This window comes from Protopterus annectens, chromosome 6.part1, assembly GCF_019279795.1.
Source record: "Protopterus annectens isolate FY-2018-M chromosome 6.part1, PAN1.0, whole genome shotgun sequence".
NCBI classification, from domain to species: domain Eukaryota; kingdom Metazoa; phylum Chordata; order Ceratodontiformes; family Protopteridae; genus Protopterus; species Protopterus annectens.
In genome coordinates, this window is record NC_056738.1 from 41,420,462 (window position 1) to 41,445,306 (window position 24,845).

The 24,845-nt window shown below is 40.5% G+C and overlaps 1 protein-coding gene across 6 annotated transcripts in view; it reads right to left on the reverse strand.

Moving 5' to 3' along the window:
- Positions 1-1,249: 1,249 nt before the first annotated feature.
- Positions 1,250-24,845, reverse strand: part of MPV17 (mitochondrial inner membrane protein MPV17) — a 1,215,652-nt gene continuing 1,192,056 nt past the window's right edge. For all 6 annotated transcript variants that reach the window (XM_044075476.1, XM_044075472.1, XM_044075473.1 and 3 more), the window contains one exon: positions 1,250-5,285. In XM_044075476.1, the coding sequence (XP_043931411.1) occupies positions 5,226-5,285 (60 nt within the window). In that variant the 3' untranslated portion in view covers positions 1,250-5,225. The remainder of the gene's footprint in view (positions 5,286-24,845) is intronic.

The following is a 24,845-nucleotide window of genomic DNA, read 5'->3' on the forward strand; positions in this document are numbered from 1 at the left end:
AATTCCTATAAATCCAATGAATCCTACTCCTCTTAAATCTACATGTAAATTCCAGGTAATCCACATAGAATCTACAGTAGAAAGTTACACATCATCTATAGATGATCTACTTTTCCTATGCAAAGGAAAACATGGATTCAATCAATATATACCATAAAAATTTTCTTGGCATAAAGAGCTACGAGTTAAGTAAAAGCTCACATGGGACCATCACATGATCACTGGAGGATAACTATGGAATTTTACTGTGTATGAATGTCAGTTTATGGCCATGAACACAGCAGAGCAAGACACATCTGGATCTATGCTTGAAATCCTAGTGCAGTGAAGCACAATATGAGCAGACACTGACAGGGCTAACCATGGATGAAATTGTGAGAAATGTATTGGCCTTCCAGTTATGAAGGGACATGTTGTGTCTAATGTGTTTAAGGATAACTATTGCTTTAGCTCAAGGATGGCTCTGCATTAAGCTGGCAGATATTTTTAGAGCAATAAATCTAAGACAGGGACTTTGCCTAACATACCACAGCACTGCCAAAAATGGAAGCCAAAATGTACCACTTGCTACAATACACAGGGGCCAAATAATGGCATGTGGCACAAAGCAAAATGACAGTTTTAAGTACAGATGAGGTGTTGTTATATCCAATGCAGTGGCAAAATGGGTGAAGTAAACATGAGGGATCTATTAGTACACTCAAAAATAAAAAAAATACGAGCACAAAGCCATTTTTCTGTGTAATAGATGAAACAGAATTCAGCTTCCTTCTGATCTACAAAAAGAAAGATGATGCGCACAGCCAGTATCAGTAAACAGTAGACCTCAAACAGCAGACACAACCATTATAAGCACAGCTATTACTTGTCTATGGCTAAAATAGATATTTGCCATTTGAGTAGTCAGTTCACAGATAACTTACCACAACCCCCCAAGAAAAAGAATCAAATAAAAACTTGTAGAAATTTGTCTACCAGGGCCTTTAACACGTGTTTACAAAGGTACAAACAGAAAAAAGTTCACTTGAGAAACATCAGAACCATACTACTACTGCTCAGACTGCTATACTGCCCTTTGTCTTGTCACGAGTTTTATGGAGTACTGCAACAATGAAGTCCATAAAACAGAAACAGACATGATAGAGTCTTTCTCCTCTTCTGAGTAAATCAAAACATACATAAGCATATATATACATATATATATATATAGAGAGAGAGAGAGAGAGTTCTAGAAAACTAATGCACATAGTACGTTTTTTTTCATTTTTTTATTTGTTACAAAAATACAACTATCAGTAAATATGAAAAAAGGTCGTCTTGTTCTGTTTAAAAGAGATGCGCTCAGATTCCGTGCTAAGTTACAATACATTTGTTAAACATAGAATGGCAGTATTAGGTGCATTTTATAGCAGAATCTCCTGTTGCCATTGGCTAAAAACTTTGTAAGGAAGACTCAAAGGGACTGACATATAGCCTTTTGTACATGGGTACTATGTGCAGGAATTCATAGGCCTTTCACTGCCACAGTCAGCTATTTTGCATTATACTTTCATTGATGCAGAGGATATCTTTAATGAATTGCCACTGCATCAAAAGTATAATTCTTATATGTTTCAGCACAAAAGTATTTTTGCCATGATTCAAATTCTGTGATTTGAAGAAGCCAAAATTAGTTAAATTTATCACATGAACACAATTAATTCCCCAAGGGTAGAATAGCATTCTTAAGTTACATTTTTGCAGCTGAGTAGCCTGGTGCCATTTTTATGAAATATTTTTGATCTCCAAGTAGGAGTGGCATGCAGATCTTTATACATAAATACTAAATTCTGAGGTTCCCACATTATCACTATCTTTCATTGATACCTGCACTACAGATATTTATTACTTCTGCACATGCTGGATTATGCGGCACTGGAACACAATATATATTTATTCTATTGTCATAAAAAGTAAAGTAAAAATCACACACACATCCTTTTATATATATGTGTGTGTGTGTGTGTGCATGTATATATCTCTGTAAACATGACTATTCAAAATACAAAGCACTGAACTAACTCACTGGCAATTACCATTTAATCACTACCCAAATAATCTAAAAAAAAAATTACAAATCAAAGCCAGTAGGTTACATTTGTGATTACCCAAACTGAAACAAAACACATCCCTGGAAATTAAATACACTAACTCCAAGGTTGTACAACCTTATAGAAAACAGGAGATCACCTGGATTATGTAATGGTCAAGCTGCTGAAGTTTGAGTTACATAATTTGGTCAACTGTTCCACCAATGAAATCACCTACATTTCAGCAAGTGACAAAATGTGTGCAGTTGTGACAAATTAAATATCACCATATATGTATCCATCAGCAAAGGAATACTCCTGTTGATGCAAATCATTGCTACAGTCTGACACTGTATTATACTCAGATTCCACTACATGACATTTGTCAGACTGGACTCATGATACTGGCAAAGCATTTGTCTTTATTCCATTGTCATCAAAACATACATATATTTTTTCATATAAAGTAACGCATCTGTCACTGCAAAAATATCATGGCCAGCACTCCATGTTATAAGGAAGGTATGTGCTGTATTCAAAATGAAAACTGAGCTGCACTGAAATCCCAAACAGTAGAATGACAGCCAAAGATGAATACTGCAACTGAGTGTTCAAGAATTAATTATTTAAAGTTTCATCAGAACTCTCAAAAGAGTAAGAGTTATTACTTCTTAGAAAAGGCATGTATATTCACTTAACTAACATAGTCTGGCATGTCACATCACAAAAGTTTTCCATTGCTAGGTATATAACATCTGCTCGGGCTGAGCTATGCCACATCTATGTAGAATATATTTTTATTGAGGCCTCATTGCAAGAAAAAAAACATATATATTTCTCCAGAAAGATTTTCATTTGTAATATGCTGTCTCAAACTCCATTGCTTAAAGCAGCAAAAGTCTAGCTTTCAAATTTTTCCTAAGTAAAAGAATCTAACAGCTATCAATAATGAACTATGTATTACTGTTTTGAATTTAGGCCAAATAATACATGTTTTTGAATAAAAGTGATGTTTTTCTTTCTTTTATATGTTGTGACATATAATGCCATTAATATGACTATTTTTTCATTACAACACAAGATGCAGTTGCTCCTTTGCCCTTGAGTATATGAGCTCAAAGTAAGGAATCTTCAGAGGTAAGGAATCCTTATAGGTAAATATGACAGTACATTTCCTTAAACAATTCTTGACAAATGCACAACTCCTCTAGAAATAAAGGCATTTAGACAAAATCAGCAAAACATTCAGAAGTTTGGGGACATCTTCCTGGGAAATGCACAGTAGTCAAAGGATTAAAGTGTTCTACTTATCCAATTTGTCAGAAATAGAACAGCTATTGTACTTGACTACATTTTTAATGGTTATAAATGTGCATTCTGTGGTATTCTCTTTTAAACAGCCAACACTTTCCTGCTAAAGAGGCAAGTAACTGTACCATGTAATTGGCAATCCATCCAAGAATGATAGCTGCAAATTACTATCATCAGGTCTGCATGGTAAATGATGATATCTGCTTCCTTAGTTTGTCTGTTAGACATATTACTGTGTAGTGAGGTTAAATTCACTTTTGCTATGTGGATGATATGATCATTGCATCAAGCTATAGCATTTTTGACACATGAAGTCTAAAGATTATATCTAATTTCTTTGATGTGAGGGGGATTGCATAATGATTAAACTAGCCTGACTTTAGTTAGTCATTAAAAATATCTAGCACAAAATTTCATCAAAAAGGTTGGATCTGATGCCCTTACATCACCCTGATGCTTCTATTAGGCAAAGTCAAAGGGTCCTGCTGCCAGTTCACTTTTCTTTCCCAGAACTTAAAATGTCATAAAATAAAACACCTTTTGGTAAAGAAACAGAAAATTCTTGATTTACAACAGGAGGAGTTTTTGTATTGTAACTGCTGTTTTGACCCAGGTTGGTCTGTATATGTAAGCATTTTTTACAGCTGCGTGTGAACCAGACATCTGAATGAATGCCCAGATTGCACAGTTCTAAATGACTGAATCCAAATGACTGAAAGCCCATTTAGGTGAAAGCCCATTTCATAGAAAGTTAATTTAGTCAAATCTGAGACAGCTGCACACAGTTCTGTAACAGAGAAGAAAAAATATGCAGAAATGTGAAAGGTTCACCTGGTGGCAGCTGTTACCTGCGCAATCACTGCTACTATGATTTCTATTTGTGAGCTGGTTGTGATTTCCTGAGTTTGATGTTTCTCTATTCTTTAGGTTGATAAACTGTACGAGTTAGTATATTATAATGTTTGCTGTTTGATGACACACACACACGTGTGCATGCATATGTATTATATATATATATATATTTTGAGTGTGTGTCTGTATGTAAATATATCTATAAAATCACTGTAATGGATGGACTCTAGAAGGAGTTACATAAGAAGAAGGAAGGCAATCCAGAGGGTATGCCTGTGAGAGAATGGAGCTGAACCCTTCAGGGAATACCCCAGCTGCATTTATGCTTGCCTGTGTGTAAGGAAAATACATTTTCGCTTATCCATCTTGGCGGAACTGTAAAGACAGTTGGTCTACTGCTGTGAGATCTATGTAATTACTGCTCATTTATTTTATCAACCACTGTATCAGACCTTTGTCTACAAGGGAATACTGTATTTGAATGCAAACAAACATTGTTTTGGACTTTAACTATGAAAAGCTTGCGAACATTAGATTACATTATATTTTTATTGATTTGCTGTGGCACAAAGTATATAGGACTTTAGTTTGAATACAACAGTGATGCTGAACTCCTCCTTTATTGAAGTGGAGTTGTATACAAGACAAACTCTGAAGTTTCTCAGGTCCCCATCCTCAATGTGCAGTGTTCTCCCAGCATGTGCATCAACTGATTTAACAGTGATTTATTCCTTATACAACATGCATTTTTCACAGGGAAATCCCTTTCAAGATTTCATGGAAAAGACAAAATTACTTTAAACATATTTTTGTCATATGGAAGTCGAGATGATAGCTACATTGTTCTACAGTCTTGAAACTTGGTGGTTGTTTACACATCAGGACATTCTATGGCTTCAGTGGTCGTTTTGCTGATTACAGTGTGTACTAAATCTTTCACTAATACAAATTTCATTATTTTGATATATAGGGTGATTAGATCTTCACATCTTATTAGCCTTCCAGGAGAGGTAGGAATTCCATGCTATAGCAACACACTGGACAACAGCCAATCTAGAAAGAAAACAAAGTAGCATACTTTTAGCTTTATCTATGTAAAGTTTACTTTGACAGACACAAATTACAACCACTCAGGTTTTAAACTGAACACAAAGATATAGATATTTTATATGCAAATGATTTCAGCTAAGTAATGCACCTTCATAAAACACAATTATCCAGGTATTTATATCTGACAGTATTATTTGTGTATTATTTATTTTCATTTAACTGAGTTAGCCCAACTCAGCCAAAATCCCATTTTCAGCAGACAGCTGAGGAGAAAAGTTCCAGCATACATTTTACAGCATTTAGCAATTAGAAAAGTTAAAATACGTTTCTATAAATATATCAAAATTCAGCTTCAGAATCTATTATACGATATCTTTGTGAAAAAGAAGTTATGTACCTACCATAACGTTCCATGTTAGTTGTCTTCATCTCGCCTTCTTTCTTGTTTGTTGGGATCAGAGCTGATCCTCGGCTGTTTACTGGCTCGAGGCTACCCCTTATCCCATGATGCCTAGCGCTAGCTACCCAGATCTCGTTTGTACTAGCTAACCCCAGACATAGCAAGAATAACCTGACCAACTAACAGGTTGGGCATACTTGTTATACACTCCAAGTCATTAGAGGAAACAAACCAGAAAATACTCAGCCGGTGAAGCCTAAACTCCTCTTGGTCCAATAGGACAGGGGGATGGAGGGGGGGACGCAAGAAAGAAGGCGAGATGAAGACAACTAACATGGAACGTCATGGTAGGTACATAACTTCTTTATGTTAAGTTGTCTATCTCACCTTCGTTTCTTGCTTGTTGGGACAGCGTCCCTAGCACCTACTATCCTGGGTGGCTTATTGGAACAGACTCTTCAGAACAGTGGAACCAAAGTTAGCTCTATTCCTGGAGACCATGTCTAACTTGAAATGAGAAATAAAGGTATGAGGATTTGCCCATGTGGCAGCGGCACAAATAGAGTCCATGGGCAACCTAGACTGGAAGGCTACAGAAGTGGCAAAGCCCTAGTGGAATGACCTTTCGGTTTGGTAGACACTTCTTTGTTTCTTATTTGATAGATGAAGGTAATAATGTGAGACAACCACCTGGACAGGGTCACTTTGGAAACTGGAAGACCCTGTTTGCCCCTAGCATAAGAAAGGAAAATTTGGTCCGACTTTCTTATATCCTTCGTTCTATGCAGGTAAAAACACAGTTGTCTATGAACATCCAAAAAGTGTAACTTGTATTCTGCCTTGTTGATGTAGTTAGGGAAAAATGCTTGAAGGTCTATGGATTGGTTTAGATTATTTTCTGAACAGTCTTTAGGAAGGAAGGAGGGATTAGTTCTCAGAGCAACCCTATCCTTGTGAAAAACTAAGTACGGAGAACGAATGCTTAGTGCTTGAAGTTCCGAGACAAGTCTGGCTGAGGTAATAGCTACTAGAAAGAGAATTTTCCAAGATAGAAACTTACGGGAGCAGGATGCTGCCGGTTCAAAAGGGGGCATAATCAAGGAGGTTAGTACCAAATTAAGGTCCCAAGGAGGAGGGGGATCTCTCACTGGGGGCCTAAGGAGAGTAGTCCCTCTGAGAAAGGCTTTACACAGCTTATGAGACATGATATTTAGATTAGAAAAACCAACATGATAGTTAGAGATGGCCGCTAGTTGAACCCTGATTGCAGCAGAAGCAGACCCAGAGTGAAAAAGCTCAGTTAGGAATTCCAAGATCCCGTGAACTGGGGCTGAAAAGGGATCTATGTTCCTAGCCTCTGCCCAATAAGAGAAACATTTCCATTTGCTAGCATACGTCTTTCTAGTAGCAGATTTGTGAGAGGAGATAATAATTTCACGCACAGCCGGGGAAATGCTGGGAAGCCTGGCTAGGGTTGGAATTGGATCAACCAAGCTGTGAGCTGGAGGGATCGATGCAGCTCTCCTGATTGATGAATCAGCAGGTCTGGAATAGGATCCAGGGTCCAGGGCTGCTCAAGGAGGTAACAGTGTAGGAACGGAAACCAAATCCAAATCTGTTGAGGCCAGTAAGGAGCAATGAGGATCATTTTGCAACCCAATGATATCGCTTTCTGTATAAGTTTGGGTATAAGAGGGAAAGGCGGGAAGGCATAAAGAAGTCCCTGAGGCCAATCGTGGACTAGAGCATCTCTGGGAGGGTGACCGGGAAGCAGTAAAATGGAGAAATAGTTGCTGCATTTGGTGTTGAAGGGGGTTGCAAACAGATAGCAGCAAGGCTGTCCCCATTTGCGGAAGATCAGATCCGCAACTACCTGATTCAGAGACCATTCGTGAGGCATGAGAAGAGTTCTGCAGAGCCTGTCTGCTATGACGTTGGACTTACCAGGGATGTGCATCGCAATCAGAAATCGTTGGGAGGAAATCGCCCACTGCCAAAGTCTGAGTGCTTCTCGACATAAGGGGTAGGACCTGGTTCCGCCCTGCTTGCTGATGTACCACACTACTGACATGTTGTCCGTTTGAATTGCAGTGGTTCCAGGAGGGAGGGATTCCAGAAGTGCTTGCAACTCTAGTAGCACGGCTCTCATCTCCAAGACATTTATGTGCAAATGGTACTCATGAGGCTGCCAAGTGCCTTCGACTGTCTTGCCCTGATAATCCCCCCCCCCACCCTATCAGTGAGGCATCCGTGGTCACTGTGGCAACCAGAGGGGGTTGGATGAATGGTCTGCCCTGAGACACTAGTGGGGAGACCATCCACCAGGAAAGGTGTCTTTTGCAAGTTTCTGTAATCATGATCATGTGAGACATGGGGAGCTGTTGAAAGGACCACTGTGTGAAGAGAAGCCACTGACGGATTCTCATGTGAAAACGGGCCAGAGGTATCAGAAGAATTGCCGCCACCATGGAACCCAGAGTTTGAAGGACCAACCTGACTTGTACCCTTTTGCATTGCATGAGGATATGAACTTGCTGCCGAATCGTGGCCACCCTGTCCACCGGTAGCCTTGCGGACATACTTTTTGTATCTAGATCTGCTCCTATATAGGTAATAGATTGACAGGGCAACAAGGCAGATTTTTCAAAATTTATAGTAATGCCTAACTGGGCACAAATTGCGATTGTATAGTCCCTGGCTTGAAGGAGTTGATGCCTGGTAGTAGCAGTAAGGATCCAGTTGTCTAGATAAGGAAACACCTGGAATCCTTGACACCTCAGGTGAGCCGTGACTACTGCCATACATTTGATGAACACCCTGGGGACTTTGGTGAGACCAAAGGGCAGAGCTCTGAACTGATAATGACTGGCTCCCAGCCGGAAGCGAAGGAATCTCCTGGAGCGCCTGTCCATCTTGATGTGATAGTACGCATCCTGGAGATCTATTGAGCACATCCAATTGTCCTGACCCAAAAAGGGTAGAATGGACTGTAGCGTGACCATCCGAAACCTTGTTCTTTGAACAGACTTGTTTAGTCTGCTGAGATCAAAAATTGGTCTCCAGTCCCCTGTCTTTTTTGGCACTAAAAAAACCTTGAGTAAGTTCCAGATCCAAGTTGGTCTATCGGGACTTCCTGGATTACTCTTTTTTCAAGCAGTCTTGACATTTCTATGACTGCTTGGGCCCTCAGATTGGATGGAACATCTGGGGGGGATTTGCTTGACAGTAGGGGAGATTGGAAGAAGGGAATTACATAGCCTCCGGATATGATTGAATGTACCCATCTGTCTCGCGAAATGTCTTGCCAGACTTTTGGGTACAGTGAAAGTCTTCCCCCGACTGCCTCCAGAGGCGGGCAGCCGGGCAACTCTTCAGGGATGCTGGAAGGGCTTGTCAGAGAAAGATTCTCTGCTGCCCTGGTTCTGCGGACCCCCTCTGCCTCGAGGGCGGCATCTGTTGTTGTTTCCACCTCTGCCCCTGGAGGAAAAAAATCACTATGTGTATCAGGCGAGGCTCCCTGGGATTTCCGAAACCACATTTTACCACTCTTCTGACCTTTGGGATATGGTCTGGAATGAGTGGAAAAATGGACTCCCACGGCAGAGAGAGTCTTGCCTTCCTGTTCACACCTAGTGAGAGTGTCCTTCACCTGTGGTCCAAAGAGAAATGAACCGTCAAAGGGGGTGTTGGTGAATGACGCTCTAAAGGGCTCCGCAAAATTACACAGCCGCATCCATGCATGTCTCCTAAGGGCCACGCCTATACCTGCGGCTCTACTCGCACCATCGGCTGCATAGGAAATTAGCCTCCTGGAGGAGTTAACTACCGAATTAAGGGTCGCCAGCTGAGAAGCTACTTTAGCTTGAACCTCTTCAGCTGATGGATCCTGGAGGGTATCTCCAAGCTCTTTACGGAGATCCCTCTGAAGCCTGGTAAAATGGCATAAGTAATTCAGTGACCTCATGGAAAAGGTCACTGAAGCAAACATATGCTTCCCGTATCTATCCATGGTCCTAGACTCCTTGTTAGGAGGATGGACAGAGGAAGAAGTTTCCGCCAACTCCTTTTTAGTGGCCACTGCTACTACCATGGCATCCACAGGAACACCCTTGGTAAGGAACTGTTTTATCAGGGGGTGCAGTGATAAACTTGCCGGGCCTCCTTGGGGTTGGTTCTACTGTATCCGTGGCTGACCAAGCCCTTCAAGCCACTACTGACATTAGTGGATCGAAGGGTGGAGACACCCAGGAGGTGGAAGGGTGGGAACCAAACGCATCCAGGAATATGGATTCGTCCTCAGTAGGGGCTAGGGCAGTCCAGTTCCCCCACTGCCTAAGCATTTCTAGGATGTCCGAAAAGGAAACATCTTCAGAGGGGGATCTCGGGGACCCTTCTGATTCATCCAAATCCGTATCCGAAGTGACAGACTCAGGGGAGTCAATGTGCTTCCTCTTGCACATCCTCTTCCGAGGGGCCTCCTCTGAATGATCAGGGGAGGCCTCGGAAGAAGAGGAAACACCCAGTGAGGTGCTCTGGAGTGTCAGTTCCCCACGCTTGGGGTCCGGAGGAGGGACAGAGATTGACGCAGGCACTACAGGGGATGGAGCCAGTGGGGTCGAACGTGGTGCTGACTCAGGGGCCAGTACACTCCTCATGACATCAAAGGCATCCCTGCCATGATGCAAAGAAGGCTCTGGTTCTGAGGAAACCGGAATCATCCTCCGCACCGAGGGGGATGGCTCTGAGGCCGATGTAGGAGCCGAGCTCACCTGCGCTGAAGCTCCGAGAGGGAGAACGGGGTTGGACAAGAGTCAGATGCCACTCGCCCCCTCGGAGCTGATGAAGGAGTCTTGGCACCCGATCCCTAGACAGAAGGCACCAACGAGGGAATCGGAGCCGATGACGGAACTGAAGGGGAAATAGTGATCGGTGCCGACTGTTCCATGATTCGAACCCCAACAAACTCTGAGCTCAGAAGAGTCGGAGGAGGAACATCGATGGAAGCGGACAGAGCTGACACCTGTTGAGGAGGGCTGGATAACATTTTGGCCAGTGCCTGTGACTTCAACAACCTACTGACCACTCTCTCCACGTCGTGATCCGAGAGTCTAGAGGACCGAGAGGAGTGGGAGGATCTGTGACTGCGGTCACTCCAACAGGGAAGACCGAGGAGCCGAATGTATCGACTCTAGAGAAGGCAACCCTGGTCTCTTGTGGGTCTGAGATGGCTCCGAAGATACTGGTGGAGCCGACTGGGAGGCAGCCTCCTCGGTTCCAGCCAGAACCAAAGTAGTAGGTAATGTTTGGGCCAATGAAGGCTCCAAGCTGGGAGCCGACGATTTGGCTGGTTTAGGAGATTTCACCGGCTGAGCCTTGGCCGGTGAATCCTGGGGCTTAAGAAGACCCCTCAAGATAAGCTTATTTTTGCACTCCTGCAGAACCCTTGGGCTGAATGCATGGCATACAGAACAAGAGTCCTGCAGGTGCACTGCGCCTAAGCAATAGACGCAAGAAGTGTGCCCATCTGTCAGAGACATTTTCTGACAGCATGAGTCACACTTCTTGAATCCAGACACCTTGGATTCTTTAGACATATCCAGTAGAGAAATACTACCTTACACTGAAAATTTTTGGCCAAAGGGCCGAACAGCAAAAAAACTACAGACACTAACTTAACCAAAACACAATAAACTACAGTTAAGAAGTTTTTTTTGTTTTTTTTTAACTAGGAAGCCTCTAACTTAAACGGCTACCTATGAGGTAAAAAGAGAAAGGCTTAAACTAAAAACGCTACCTACAAGAGGAATAGGAAAAAGGGGGGGGGGGAGAACTCTCTAATTTAAACGAATTCTAAGGGAAACTACAATTACACTAATACTACAACAATAATACTACAACGAACTAATTAACGACTATGCTGAAAACTATAAATTATCAAAAAAGGAACCCTAATCTGATAGAAAAGTAGTATAATAAAACTTACACGAGCCTGAGCCAGTAACAACGAACCTCACAGCTGAAGCAGCAAACGAGATCTGGATAGCTAGCACTAGGCATCATGGGATAAGGGGTAGCCTCGAGCCAGTAAACAGCTCTCGAGCTATAGAAGATGGCTAAGTCGGAGCCGAGGATCGGCTCCGATCCCAACAAGCAAGAAACGAAGGCAAGATATATTAATACGATGAGCCCATACTGGGTATTTTTTTCTTGTAGGAATAAACACGTGTTTTGCCAAAGGTTTGACAATGTACATTTGAGTCTGTCATATTAGCATTATGCTACAGTTTAATTAAAAAGCACAGATTACTTTAATGAAAAGAATGTTTTTTGCAAAGAAATCTAAACTGTCACTAGTTTCTGGGGAGAGTGATTTTGCTAAGTGTTCATTTTCACAAGTATTTTTACAAGCTGCATTCTTGTTTGAAATTCTAAACACAATTCTTAATGACCTACATCCATTCAAAATACAAGTGGTTACTGGTAGAATATTCATAAAGACAAAAAATACCACCACAGTTTTTTTTCTCTACCAAGGCATCCACTCTGCTGCATTCCCATCATCTTATAACCAATGCAGCTGACATACAGTACAAAGATGAGTTGTATGAGGAACTCTAAGCAGTAATATTTAATATTGTTTTCCCGGACTCAGTCTCTCCATATGGGTTAATCAAACTTCCAGTGCTGCATGTGACCACAGTATCTGGCCACTAATGGCTGTTGCTGGAGAAATGCAAGCTGGTTTTGCAAGCTTCAGTTTTTCAAATTAGCTTATTACCAAAGCAGTTTGCTGTATACTTCCTGCCACACTTTGGATACCACATAGGAAAATTGTCAAAAGAATGGGAAAGCAATTCAGCCAGTAAGTGTACCAAAAACCATCTCTGGCCTTGTATAATCTCCAATGTTGGCTGAGTCTAGATTGCCTTTCTTCTGAATGTAAGGATGGTATATTAAACAGGCAACATCTGAGGTAACCTTACAAAGCAAAGATCACCTAATAACAGTCAAGGCCCTAATAATGCCTCCTCTCATCACAAGGAGTCCTCAGTCATTGTGCATTACAAACACCATTCATAATGAATCACTACCTGAAGACAAAAATAAAAAGACAAGTTTGAATAAATACGGGGATGTAGGGGACGCTGATACCCAGATCAAGAAAATGAGGCTGAATATCAGGTGACATACTTCACACAACTACTTTATACTGCATTAATCCCTGTCCCACTCATAGTCTATTTATATGTGTAAAATACCAAGCTATGAGTTGCTGAGGGGAGTGGAAGCACCACTAAGATACCCTGAAGTGCTCCACACACAAAAACTCTTCTGGCTTTGGACTGGGCAGCCAACATGTAATTTTTAATAAAGATATGAGCTGCAAATCAGGATCCATCTTTGGAGGTAGCTACTGCACAAACTCCTTTGTCAATGGCTGTTGTATTAGCGTTAGACACTACAGAATAAGCCCTGATCTGGCTAGCAAAGGTTTGACAGCAGTGACACAAAAAGTGGTGCAAATTTCTGGCAATTTAGAAAACATTAGTTTTATCAATGCTTTGTCCAACTTAAATACGGCCAATAAAATAAAACACTATTCATCATTCCAGAATTCTTCTGTCCTGTTATTGTGAAGCCAATGGTATCTTCTAAAGATCAAGATAACTAAGGCGCCTCTCTTCTCTGTTTTGAAGATGACAGGAAGAAAAGAAGGTAACCAAGTCATTGTAGTTAAAAGTAACTACCATGGCCTTAGGAATAACAGGAGGATTAGTAGCAAAATTACCATTTAAAAACAGTAAAAAATGCTTTGCACGCAGACATATAAACTCATTAACTGCTCTTGCAGAAGTGACAATGGTCAATTAGAAATTTCTAAGCAGCAAACATTTAAAGGTAAAAAAAATGAACCTGAGCAAAAGGAGCTTTGGACAAAGTTATTAAACCAAAACTTAACATCACATTTCATAATCCATACTTTTAAAAAAAAGGCCTCACATGGAAATTCCAGTCAAGAACAATTCAAAGGCAGAAAGAAGAGGTAATACTGGATCACAGGGAAAACAACTATAGAATAATGCACCTTAAAAAGTAAGACAAAAATGTGCATGATTACAGTGATATTTAATAAACAAACATCATTTCATAGTGTTAGGCATTTTCCCGTTGCAAAAAATTTAGTCCAGAAGAAAAGAGAGTAAAATCTGGAATTAGGAGATCAGCTTCCAAGTTATATGTACTCTTTCTATAAGGGATGCAAAATCCAACCCTGTTGTTGATAAATCAATCAGCCTCTGATGAAGCTTACAAATACTGATAATATGTCTCTTAAATAAGGGAAAACCAGTGCTACTAAAATTAACTAAGTTTTTTTCTTCGTTTTCACCAAAAACTCTCAATCAAAATAATTAGAAGGCAATCACAGAAAAGGAATAAGGATAAATAATGAAACCGAACAGAACTTTAGAGAAAGAAGGTTGTTTGACCTTTGCCTATACTCAACCCTCATTAGGCCAATCAATGAAAATAATGCCCCTATTTGGGATTTATCTGTCCAGACATATGCAACAATCAGTCTATCTGTCAATGTTAAATATGAATGTCCAGATTCCTCAAGGTTGCTAGGACAGGAACCAGACACTTAGAAACCACCTTGGAAGCAGTAGCTACATCACATGGAAGCAAAACTAAATGAAAATGCTTTTGACCCACTCTAAAACCTCAGAAATATTCTTTGAGCTCTGTGAACATGTACAAGCCAATGACAGACCTCTCAACTGTCAAGAATTTGCAGAATGTTCAAATTTTTGCCTTATATTTTTGGTCTTGACCTCATACAATTTGTGGTTTTATGGCAAGTTATTGAGGAGCAAAAGTCAATAACAATTACTGATGTTTGAGTTTCAGACTTCAAATGCAAAACCTGTTGTTCTTTTAACTTTCTAAGCTTATATGAGCATTATTTAAAACATATCCCTGATTTTGAGCCGTTGTTCTCCACATTATTTTTGGCCAAAGATGGTGCTGAAGAAAAACACAAAAACACTGTATACTTTAACACATGAGAAGAAATTAGCTAGTAAGAAGATGTTATTTTTTTTCCAAATTTTCTTCAGAAGTCTCCCTTTCTGACATTTGATAGAACTGTTGTATAATCATGTTATGACATTTAATCATATGAACCAGCAATGCATTTTGAAGTATAATTTATTTTATTAAATTACACTACATTGTATTTATTTATTTTTGTTAACTGGAGTAGATCACTGATCTACATGAACCTATTTCAGGGTCAGCCCAGGCGTGTCATAGAATGCAACAAAAAATCAACAACTGAGCAAGTAAAATACAATAGGAAAGTATACATTAAATCACATATTTATATATTAATAAAGTTGGCTAACAGATATCATTCTTGGATGTACAAACCATGAGAAGTTGTAAAGACAATGAAGAACAGGGCTAAAATGGGGAGAGAATTAGAGAAGTGATTATAATTAGTAGCTTCAGCAACATTAGTAGGCAAATGGGAGAAGGAGATTGAGTCAAGTAGAGATAAAACTGTTACCTCATTTTAGGTTACATAACCTGTATGGAAGCTATGGCATTTAGCTTCTTCTGTCAAGTGATCCTTAGAGGGGTGAGGACCACCATACTTTGGGTCTCTGACTGGAGATGTGGCTAGTGAATTTTTTGGTTGAGCAGGATAAATGAAGGGCAGGAGCATGGTTTGATTATGACCCAAGGTTATGGATTATTTCCCTTAGAGAGAATCTGCTGGGCAGACAGGTGAAGGTATCTTAAGTTTCAGCAGCAGCAGAGAGCTGAGGAGGATAGCAACTCTCTTTTGGAATGCGGTGCCATCTATCTTTTCTCAGGACTTAGCTGTGGTGTTTGGACCTGAGGGACAGTACTATAAAGAGGCATATTTTGCTGGCTGTAGTACGCAGGGTTGTGATTGTTTTTAATTTCTGGGACAGGCAAAATCAGGAAGACCATAAGACAATATACTAATTGTGAAAAAAAGAATGCCTTTAGCTATGGCTACTCTCCCTGCACAGGTCAAAACAATGGGGATTTTTCATGCCCAAAAAAAGTTTGATGTATTTTTTTTTTTTTTTTTTTTTTTTTTGCTTTTGGGTTTTCTTGATGTGAATTTTAAAGCTGAGGTTCCTATCATGCCAATGGCTACTACATTTGAAAGAGTTTCAAACATTATTGTTTCCTATGATTTGTAAGCCTGAATGGAGTAGATTTTAATTTCTGAGGGATGCAAAAATCATTATCTTTATTTTATTTGGGTCTACAGGAAATTCATTTCAGTTCAACCAGTCACTAAGGGAGAGCAGACCTTTGTTCTAGCAAACTCTGGAGTGCTGTCCAGGAAGAGAATGACATACAGATGACCATGCCATTGGTGTACATTACGCCTGGGAGATTAGGTATGGGTGAGGTCAGTTTGTTGAGGTATATGGAAAATAGCAAGGCAGAAAGGACTGAACCTTGAAGAAAGTTTTTGAGAAGTGGGGCATCTGAAGAGTAAGCACTGTCTAGTTTCACACAGAATGATCAATCACTCACAGGCAGCTGATGATCCCCTGGGTAACACTAGTGCTGACCAGTGGCTAACAGCTCCACTCATGGGTAGATAATGGTGTCAAAAGCACTTGGCAAGGTCTATGAAGATAGCACCTGTTAACTGACCATCATTCATAGCCATTAAATATGTGATCAATAAGAATCCAGATAGCTGTCATTGTCTTACAGCTTGCCCAGAATCATGTTGGTTAGGAAACAGAAGGTATTACTGCCCGGTGATGCAGAGCAATGATTATAAGTTACTTTTTCAAATAGTTTGGCTGGTGTAAGACGTATAGAAAGCAGTCTGACGTCAGTGAAGGAGAGAGGCAGTTGTCAGATTTAGGAAGTGGTTTAATTAGGATGTCTTTAAAGATTTTGGGGAAAACATTTTTACATAGTGACAGGTTGAAGGCATGTTTAAGTGGATGGTATATGTATTTGGAGAAAGCCTAAAAAAACATGAAACTCATCTGATCCTTGGGGTGGGGTATAATCAGGAATTCATCCTAATTATTTGTTTGATATCTTTGGTTTTGATTTGTTTAAAGTGAAATGGTATTGCAAAATCTGGTGGATTTGAATACAGGGTGATGTTATTTGAGGGTCTAGTAGGGTAAACTAGAAGTCTTTGCAGATAGTATACCAGTTGTTAGGAGTGACACTATTTAACTTTCTTCTAATTATTAGGTTAATTTGAAACCAGAATTTTTTGGTGCAGTTTTTAAGTTTGGTTTGATAGTTTTTGGGGGGGTATGTAGCAATGGGTCACCTAATTCCTTTTTAGCTAAGTTGTAGAAGCTAATGAATCTTTCTCTGGTTTCTTCAGTACTTTATTGTTTCCACAGAATCCAAGCTTCATTTCTTAATTTGAACAGTGCTCGAAGCGCCTTAGAAAACATCCTGTTTTTATTTGGATTGTGTAAGGGTGTGGTGGGGGAAGGCCTTGTTTTTGAAGGGCTTGGAGTGTTTCAGTTATGCTGTTGTCTTTGCTCTTAACAGACAAGACTGAAGAGCAGGCATAATGAGAAAGAACTGCTTGTAGTTAGCAAAGCTGTTTATGGTTTTGGGTCAGAATATTAATACATAATGGGTTGAAATATTTTTAATTGCAAAGAGTACAGGGCAGTAGTTGCGAAGTGTGCGGGTGGAATAGTGGCTTGTGTTACTTTGTCAGTGATGTTAGCAATGAGTAGATCAATAAGGGAGTCTGTCAGATCTGATGTTAGGCTTTGTGTCTTCTGACATTACTTGGGATAGTCCTATATCTGCAAACCATTCATATACATCCTGGAGTCTTTGGAAGAGAAGGTTTAGGTTAAAGTCTCCAATTATATTTGGGTATTTATTGCGGGGGTATGACCTCCAAAATGAAGATTCACTGCCTGGAAGGAGAATTGCACAGGTAGACTGTTGTTGTGTAAAGATCTAGACACTTGATCTGTGGGATTTTAATAACTACCCAGTTAGAGGTTGTCCTGTCGAATGTTTGAGTGGTTGCAGGTGAGTTTTGTAATAAGATCATGGTATTTTCTCCCACTTTAGTACCTGACCTATTGTAAAGAATATACTGGTAGCCAGGGATGTGGATGTGTATTTGCGGAGTATTGTCTTTAACCAGGTTTTTGTGATGTCTATAATATCAGGTTAGTAGGTTCTTAAGAATTTGTCAAGTTGATCTAATTTACTTTTAATACTACCTGCATTGCAAGGGCAACATCTGATGGTTGTTTTGGGGGGTGTATTGTTGTTGTGATTAGGCCTGGACTGGGTTCAATGTTACCTCACAAAAGTAGCAGCATTAGGAGTGGAAAAACTTTGAGAGAAATTTAGGTAGGTAGAGTTGTTAAGCACAAAGTTACATGGAGAAACACTGTAGAGTGATTCTCAGACTGAGTTTGTTGGAGAGGGAAACAAAGGCTGGAGGAGTAATAGGTAAACAATACTGCTGGTGTGCTATTGGCAAAATGGGTTTGCAATTGTAAGAATGAGTCTGAGTTTGTTGCTAATGTTATAAGGAAGGAGCAGAAGGTTATAATGAGAATTGCTTCAACTATCAAAACTGGCATCTAGAATAATGAGGTAGGAAGGGACTGTGTGAAACAGAAATATATTTGTGTTTTGCTTTGGTTTTAGGATGGTAGGGGTAAGAGTGGAAACTAAGACCAGTGGATGCCAACTGAATGAGTGTAAACAGCTGAGGAAGAGTTTTTTTGTATGAAAAGCCAAATAAAGTGTAACTTTTATATGAAGCTGTCATGTTGTGCACTGTCTTGCAGAGCAGAAATAAACGACATGAGGAAAGGGTATAAAGTAGCGGAGATACATGTGAGAGTTCAGGGGTGGATACAGAAACCCGAACATTGACTTTTTTCCCCAGGGTAAATAAACACTTGCCCAACAGGAACAAATAAAGCTTCACAGACTGTTGACACGAACAACGTGAAGAGGTAGATGCTGGAAACTGCCCAAAATTAATCACAAATAGTCGCAAAGATCAGATATCCTTAAATAGTTGACTTAACACAATTTTATTAGTGTTTTCGGAAACGGCAATGCGTTTCCTTCCTCAGATAAACAAACGAAGCAATGAATCATTCACATACAGCCCTTTCATTTAAAAACTTTAAAAGCATCATGTGATGCTAATTGGATTTAGGCTAAGTGCCTGCATAATCCAATTAGCATCACATGATGCTTTTAAAGTTTTTAAATGAAAGGGCTGTATGTGAATGATTCATTGCTTCGTTTGTTTATCTGAGGAAGGAAACGCATTGCTGTTTCCGAAAACACTAATAAAATTGTGTTAAGTCAACTATTTAAGGATATCTGATCTTTGCGACTATTTGTGATTAATTTTGGGCAGTTTCCAGCATCTACCTCTTCGCGTTGTTCATGTCAACTTGCCCGACAGGCCCTTTTCTCCACTGTAGTGCAATCCCGGTGTTGGTATATTTAGTTGGGGGGTGAGGGGCACAGCCCCCCACCTAGTGGGTTTTACTTACTTTGGCGTTTCATTTACGTTTGGGCAAGTGTTTACTTACCCTGGGAAAAAGCCAACGTTTGGGTTTTTCAGGTTTCATTATTTTTGTCTTGGGTATATGACTGTTGATCATAAAGGCATCAGAATTTGAAAGCAGATCCCTTTCACACAGGTCCAGATCAAAACAGATTGCTAGTGTATTGGCTTCAAAAAGCATTCAAATCTTTCCAAGGCTGTAAGTCTTTCGGCCTGTTTTTCCTTAACACAGTATGTACAAAAATAGTTTCTTAGCAGCAGAATATGTAGAAGCCTGACAAAAAAAAAGCCTTTAACAATCAATGCAGTCTGCAGCTGCAATGTAAAGCCTATAGAGATATTAAGCATCTGGAGACAGCACATCTGGAGTACGATTTTTTTCTAAAAGACTTGAAACAGTCATGAACAACAGGGATAGTATAAGGGAAGGAAGTGGGTACAGCATCAGCGTAGTAAGATGGTGTCTCTTCTGAAACTTAGGGAAAAGACATCTTTAAAATATCAAGCACTAAATTCAAGTGAAAAGTCCCATGGGATGGAACAAGGTCCTTTTGGGGTTTTTTTTCTAAGGAGGAGACTGGGTCTGTTATGCAAGGAAGGCGGTGCCCTTTTTCTGTCATAGACAAATTCAGAATATAAAAACTGACTCATCAGTTTTCAGCCCTGATTATTTGTTCCATTAAGCTTGTTCAGAAAAAAAAAATCGATGTCCAAGGCATTTGAAATGCAAGCAACAAACACGGAATGTAAAGCCAGATTTGTTTTTGAATGAAGTGTTCTGTCAACAGAAATGTAATATGCCATCAAGTTCTCACACAGCTTTAACTTGCGGATTTTATTTCCTTTCTTTCCTTTTCTTTTGATAATATTTGTTTCTGACATCTGGTTTCTTTCCAGTAACCATTTGAAATATCAGGAAAGTACAGTTGTGTACACTTACCATAAATGTAGATGTTCGAATATATTCACTGTTGCAGTCATTACATTTGGGTAATCTGCTGGCAGGTTGCCCTCATTCGGCCTGATTAACAAAGTCTTGGCTCCTGTGTCGGTTGCTGTCCCTTCTTCCATGACGTCAGGTCATCAGGGATATAAAACATGCAGCCGAAGACATTACATCAGTTTTTCTTGCCCCAGATGTCAGGTGCCCCCCAAATGGGGAGCCAAATATTTAAGTAATTTAAAAAAAAACAATAAATATATATATATATATATATATATATATATATATATACCTCCAAACAAAAGCAAATACATCAAAAAGGCTTTTAAGCATAGTAAAGGAAAGTAAAGGTATAGTATGAAAAAAGCAGAGGGTTGGAGGGAGGGTAACCAGGACTGCAACAGTGAATATACTCGAACATCTACATTTATGGTAAGTGTACACAACTGTACTATGTTTTTCATGTTTCACTGTTGCAGTCATTACATTTTGGTAGAGTCCCAAAGCTATGGTTGGGAGGATGGATTTATACAGCATTAGGACCAGCTATAAAGGCCCTGTAGGACAGCAGTGGCAAAGCCAGCTCTGGATTTAGAGAAGAAAGGTAAATAGTAATGTTTGGTGAACGTATGAACTGAGCTCCAGGTAGCAGCTTCTAGAATGTCTCTGGTAGGGACACCTCTGAGAAAAGCTGTAGAAGTAGATGCAGCCCTGGTGGAATGAGATCTGATCCCCTGGGGGATAGTTTTACCATGGTGCATATAGCAGAAAAGAATACAATGGCTTATCCATTTGGAAATAGTCTGCTTTGAAATAGCCTTTCCCTCTGCCCCTGCAGCAAATGCCACCAGTAGCTGTTCAGATTTTCTTAGAGATTTTGTCTTATTTAAGTAAAATCTAAGTTGTCTGTGTACATCCAATGAATGCAGAATCCGCTCCCCCTTGTTCTGTGGATTGGGAAAGAAAGTTGGCAAATGAATGGTCTGATTAAGAGCCACACTGGATACCACCTTAGGCATAAAGGACGGATTGGTCCTGAGAGACACCCTGTCCACATGAAAAATAATGAAAGGCTCCACTGCCATAAGAGCCTGTAATTCAGAAATCCTTCTAGCTGAAGTGACTGCTAAAAGGAAAGCTGTTTTCCAGGAGAGAAATTTTACATCTGCAGTAGCAGCTGGCTTGAAAGGAGGGAGAGTGAGTTTTTTCAATACAAAATTGAGGTCCCAGGCAGGGGTTGGAGCTCTCCTGGGTGGTCTTAAGTTTTTGGCCCCTCTGAGATACTGCTTTAGCAGAGGATGAAAGAAGAGGAGAGGTTCTGTGTTGTAATGAGCTGAAATGGCTGAGGCATGGATTTTTATGGAAGAAAAGGACAGGCCCTTGTGAAGCATCCCAGTTAAGTATTGCAAAATCTGAGGAATATTGGGCACTGCTGTGCTTATTCCTTGTGATTGATTCCAAGCACAGAATCTTTTCCATTTCTCGGCATAAGATTTTCTAGTACTAGGCCTTCTTGCTTCCAAAATGACATCCATCACAGGTTTGCTGAGGGATGCTAAGGGTGAATTTAGGTGATTAGCCACGCTGCAAGATTCAAAGTTTGGAGCTGAGTGTGCAGAATTTGTTTGTTCTGCTGAGACAGTAAGTAAGGTGTCTGAGGCAGGTGCCACAGTGGAAGGTGTGACACATTGCGCAGGAGTGGGTACCAGTGTTAGCGAGGCCAGTCTGGAGCAATCAGAATCATTTTTGGTTGGTCCTGTTTGACTTTTATTAGAACATTGGAGAGCAGAGACAGAGGGGGGAAAGCATAGACTGATAGGTTTTTTCCAGCTGAATGATGGAGCATCCACATTCCAGGCTTTTTTGTGATGAGTTCTTGCGCAGAATTTGTCCAACTGATAGTTCTGGGGTGAGGCAAAAAGATCTATGTCTGGACTCCCCCGTTTGCATGTCAACATGTTGAAAATCTGTGGTTCCAGTTTCCATTCTTGTGGGTCCATGAGATTTCTGCTCAGTTCGTCTGCCAGAGTATTCAGCTTTCCTGGCAGGAATTGAGCTTGTAGTTTTATTTGGTAGGTCAAGGCCGTGTTCCACAATGCCATGGCTAGTCTGCAAAGGGAGTAGGAGTGTGTACCCCCCTGCTTGTTTATGTACCACATAACTGTGGTGTTGTCTGTCTTTATCATTAATTGTCCTGGATAAAGGTAGCCCTTGAAGGTTGTCAGTGCATTCTGTACAGCTAGCATCTCTTTCTGATTGATATAAAGGTGCATTTGATTTGGGCTCCATTTGCCCTGTATGCACTTCCCTGCCAGATGAGCCCCCCAAGCATAATCTGATGCGTCTGTAGTTAGGGTTTGGGTGGCAGGGGGTGGAGTGAATGGCAGTCCCTTGTTCTGCTGTCAGGCCTGTGCCCACCATAGGAACTCTAGTTGCAGGCAAGGTATGATAGGAATCATTGTTTCCAGGCTGTGACAATGTTGACTCCATAAACTTTTTAAGTACCACTGAAGTTTCCTCATATGCAGTCTTGCATATGGAATTAGAAGAATGCAGGAGGCCATGAACCCCAAAGTTTGCAGAATTTGTCTTGCAGATAGCAGGGTTTTTGTGGCCACCTGTTTGAAGTAAGTTACCAAATGAATTTGCTTTTCTGGTGTAAGGTAAGCCATCTGGGCAGTTGTATTCAAGCTTGCACCCAGGAATGTAATTTCTGAGAGGGTACCAGTTGTGATTTATTTTCATTTATGGTGTACCCTAGACAAGTTAGAACCCTTTTTACAAACGCCAGATGTTTTAGAAGAATGTCCTTGTTTTCTGCCTGAATTCGACAATTGTCCAGGTATGGATATATTTAAATATTTCTTTGCCTGCAAAATGCAATTACTGGAGCCAGGCACTTTGTGAAGACCCTGGGCTCAGTAGATAAGCCAAAGGGCAATGCAGAGTAGTGGTAATGCACGTAGCCTGCTTTGAAGTGGAGGTATCTTCTGCAAGATTCCCTGATTGGGACATGCAGGTAAGCCTCTTTTAAATGTAGAGTTGCCAACCAGGCAACTAACCGGTGAAGAGTCAGCATCTTGAATTTTGGAATGTCCAGAAATGTGTTTAGAGTAGATAAGTCCAGAATTGGACGCCATGATTTGCCTTTTCTGGGTACCAGGAAAAGTCTTGAATAGAAACCTTGTCCCTTTTCCTCTTCTGGTACTGGTTGAATGGCCCCCATGTTCATGAGGGACAGTACTTGTTTCTGGGCCTCTGCCCACTGATTTGGGGGCAGGTCTGGCCATCCGTTTGGGATTGGCAACGTGTGGAAATTAAATCTGTATCCCTAGGATACTATATTTAAAACCCATTTGTGCTGAGTTTAAGTTGCCAGTTTCTTGCATGAAGTGCCAGTTTTCCCCCCAAAGGAGCGGCTAAAAGGTAAGTGCTTGGTAAGTGTAGAGGGAAGTCATTGAGACTGTTTACTATAGGGAGGTGCCTTGTTGTTTCCAGATTTGGAGGAGGAGGCACCCCATTGTTTTGTTCTAAAAGTCCATTGTGACTGAAACCTGGAGCCTTTGGAATGTCTGGGTTTGATTTGAGTGGCTCTCGAAGGAACTGGAAAGGACCAGTTCTTAGTAGGCCATTGCCTACTAAATCTTGGAGGTTGCACTTGTAAGAAATCTTTCACAGTTTGCATAGATTTAGCTTTATCTTTCATCTTTTTTAAAACTTCTTCAGCCTTATTACCAAAGAGACAGTCCAGTTGTAAAGGAGCATCCAACAATTTTGCTTTAACATGATCAGGCAGAGTTTGCTCTTTGAGCCAAGCATGCCTTCTTAGCACAGACCCAGTTACAGCAGCCCTGCAAGAGGCCTCCAAAGAATCAAAACCACATTGCAAAGTATGTTTTCCAACTTGTTCAGCTGAATGCAATAAATCCTTTAAATCTTTATTTTCCACACAATCAGAAATTAACATAATTTTCTGTTTAAGCAGTCCCATGATATGCTGTTGATATTTAAGCATTTGAAATTTACAGTTTAAAGCCCTGATTGCCAAGGTTGTAGAAGTGTAAACCTTCTTAACCCATCTATCCAGCGCCCTGGATTCTCTATCAGAAGGGGTAGGATTTTTAGCAGTAGAGGCCTTAATGCCCTTGGGACCCTGAGAAATGGTTTCAGTATCTGCAATAGGATTTTTAAAAAGGAATTTGTGGGAGTCAGGAACCCTGTAGTATCTGTCTGGCTTACAAGGAGCCGGAGGCAGAGAATCAGGAGCCATACTAGATTCTGAAAAAACATCATCAACAATGTCTAGAACAGGAGATACAGCCAAAGGCCTATGCTGAGGAGGAAGAAGAAGAAAATCCCTAAGTCTCTTTTTAGATTCAGAGAAATCCTGACTTTCCCATTGGAAATGTTCTCTTAAGATATATAAAGTTTTCCCCAAAGAAAAATCCTCAGGGGGAGAAGCAGAAGGAATGGAATCTTCTGCATCAGAGTCCTCATAAGTAAGTATAGACAAATCCTGTTCATTATAAGAGTCAGAAGAAATAGAATCCTGTTCAGAAAATTCATCATCAATGTGTTGCCTAGGCCTCTTAGAAGGAGGGGGTTGGCTACCCCTGATCA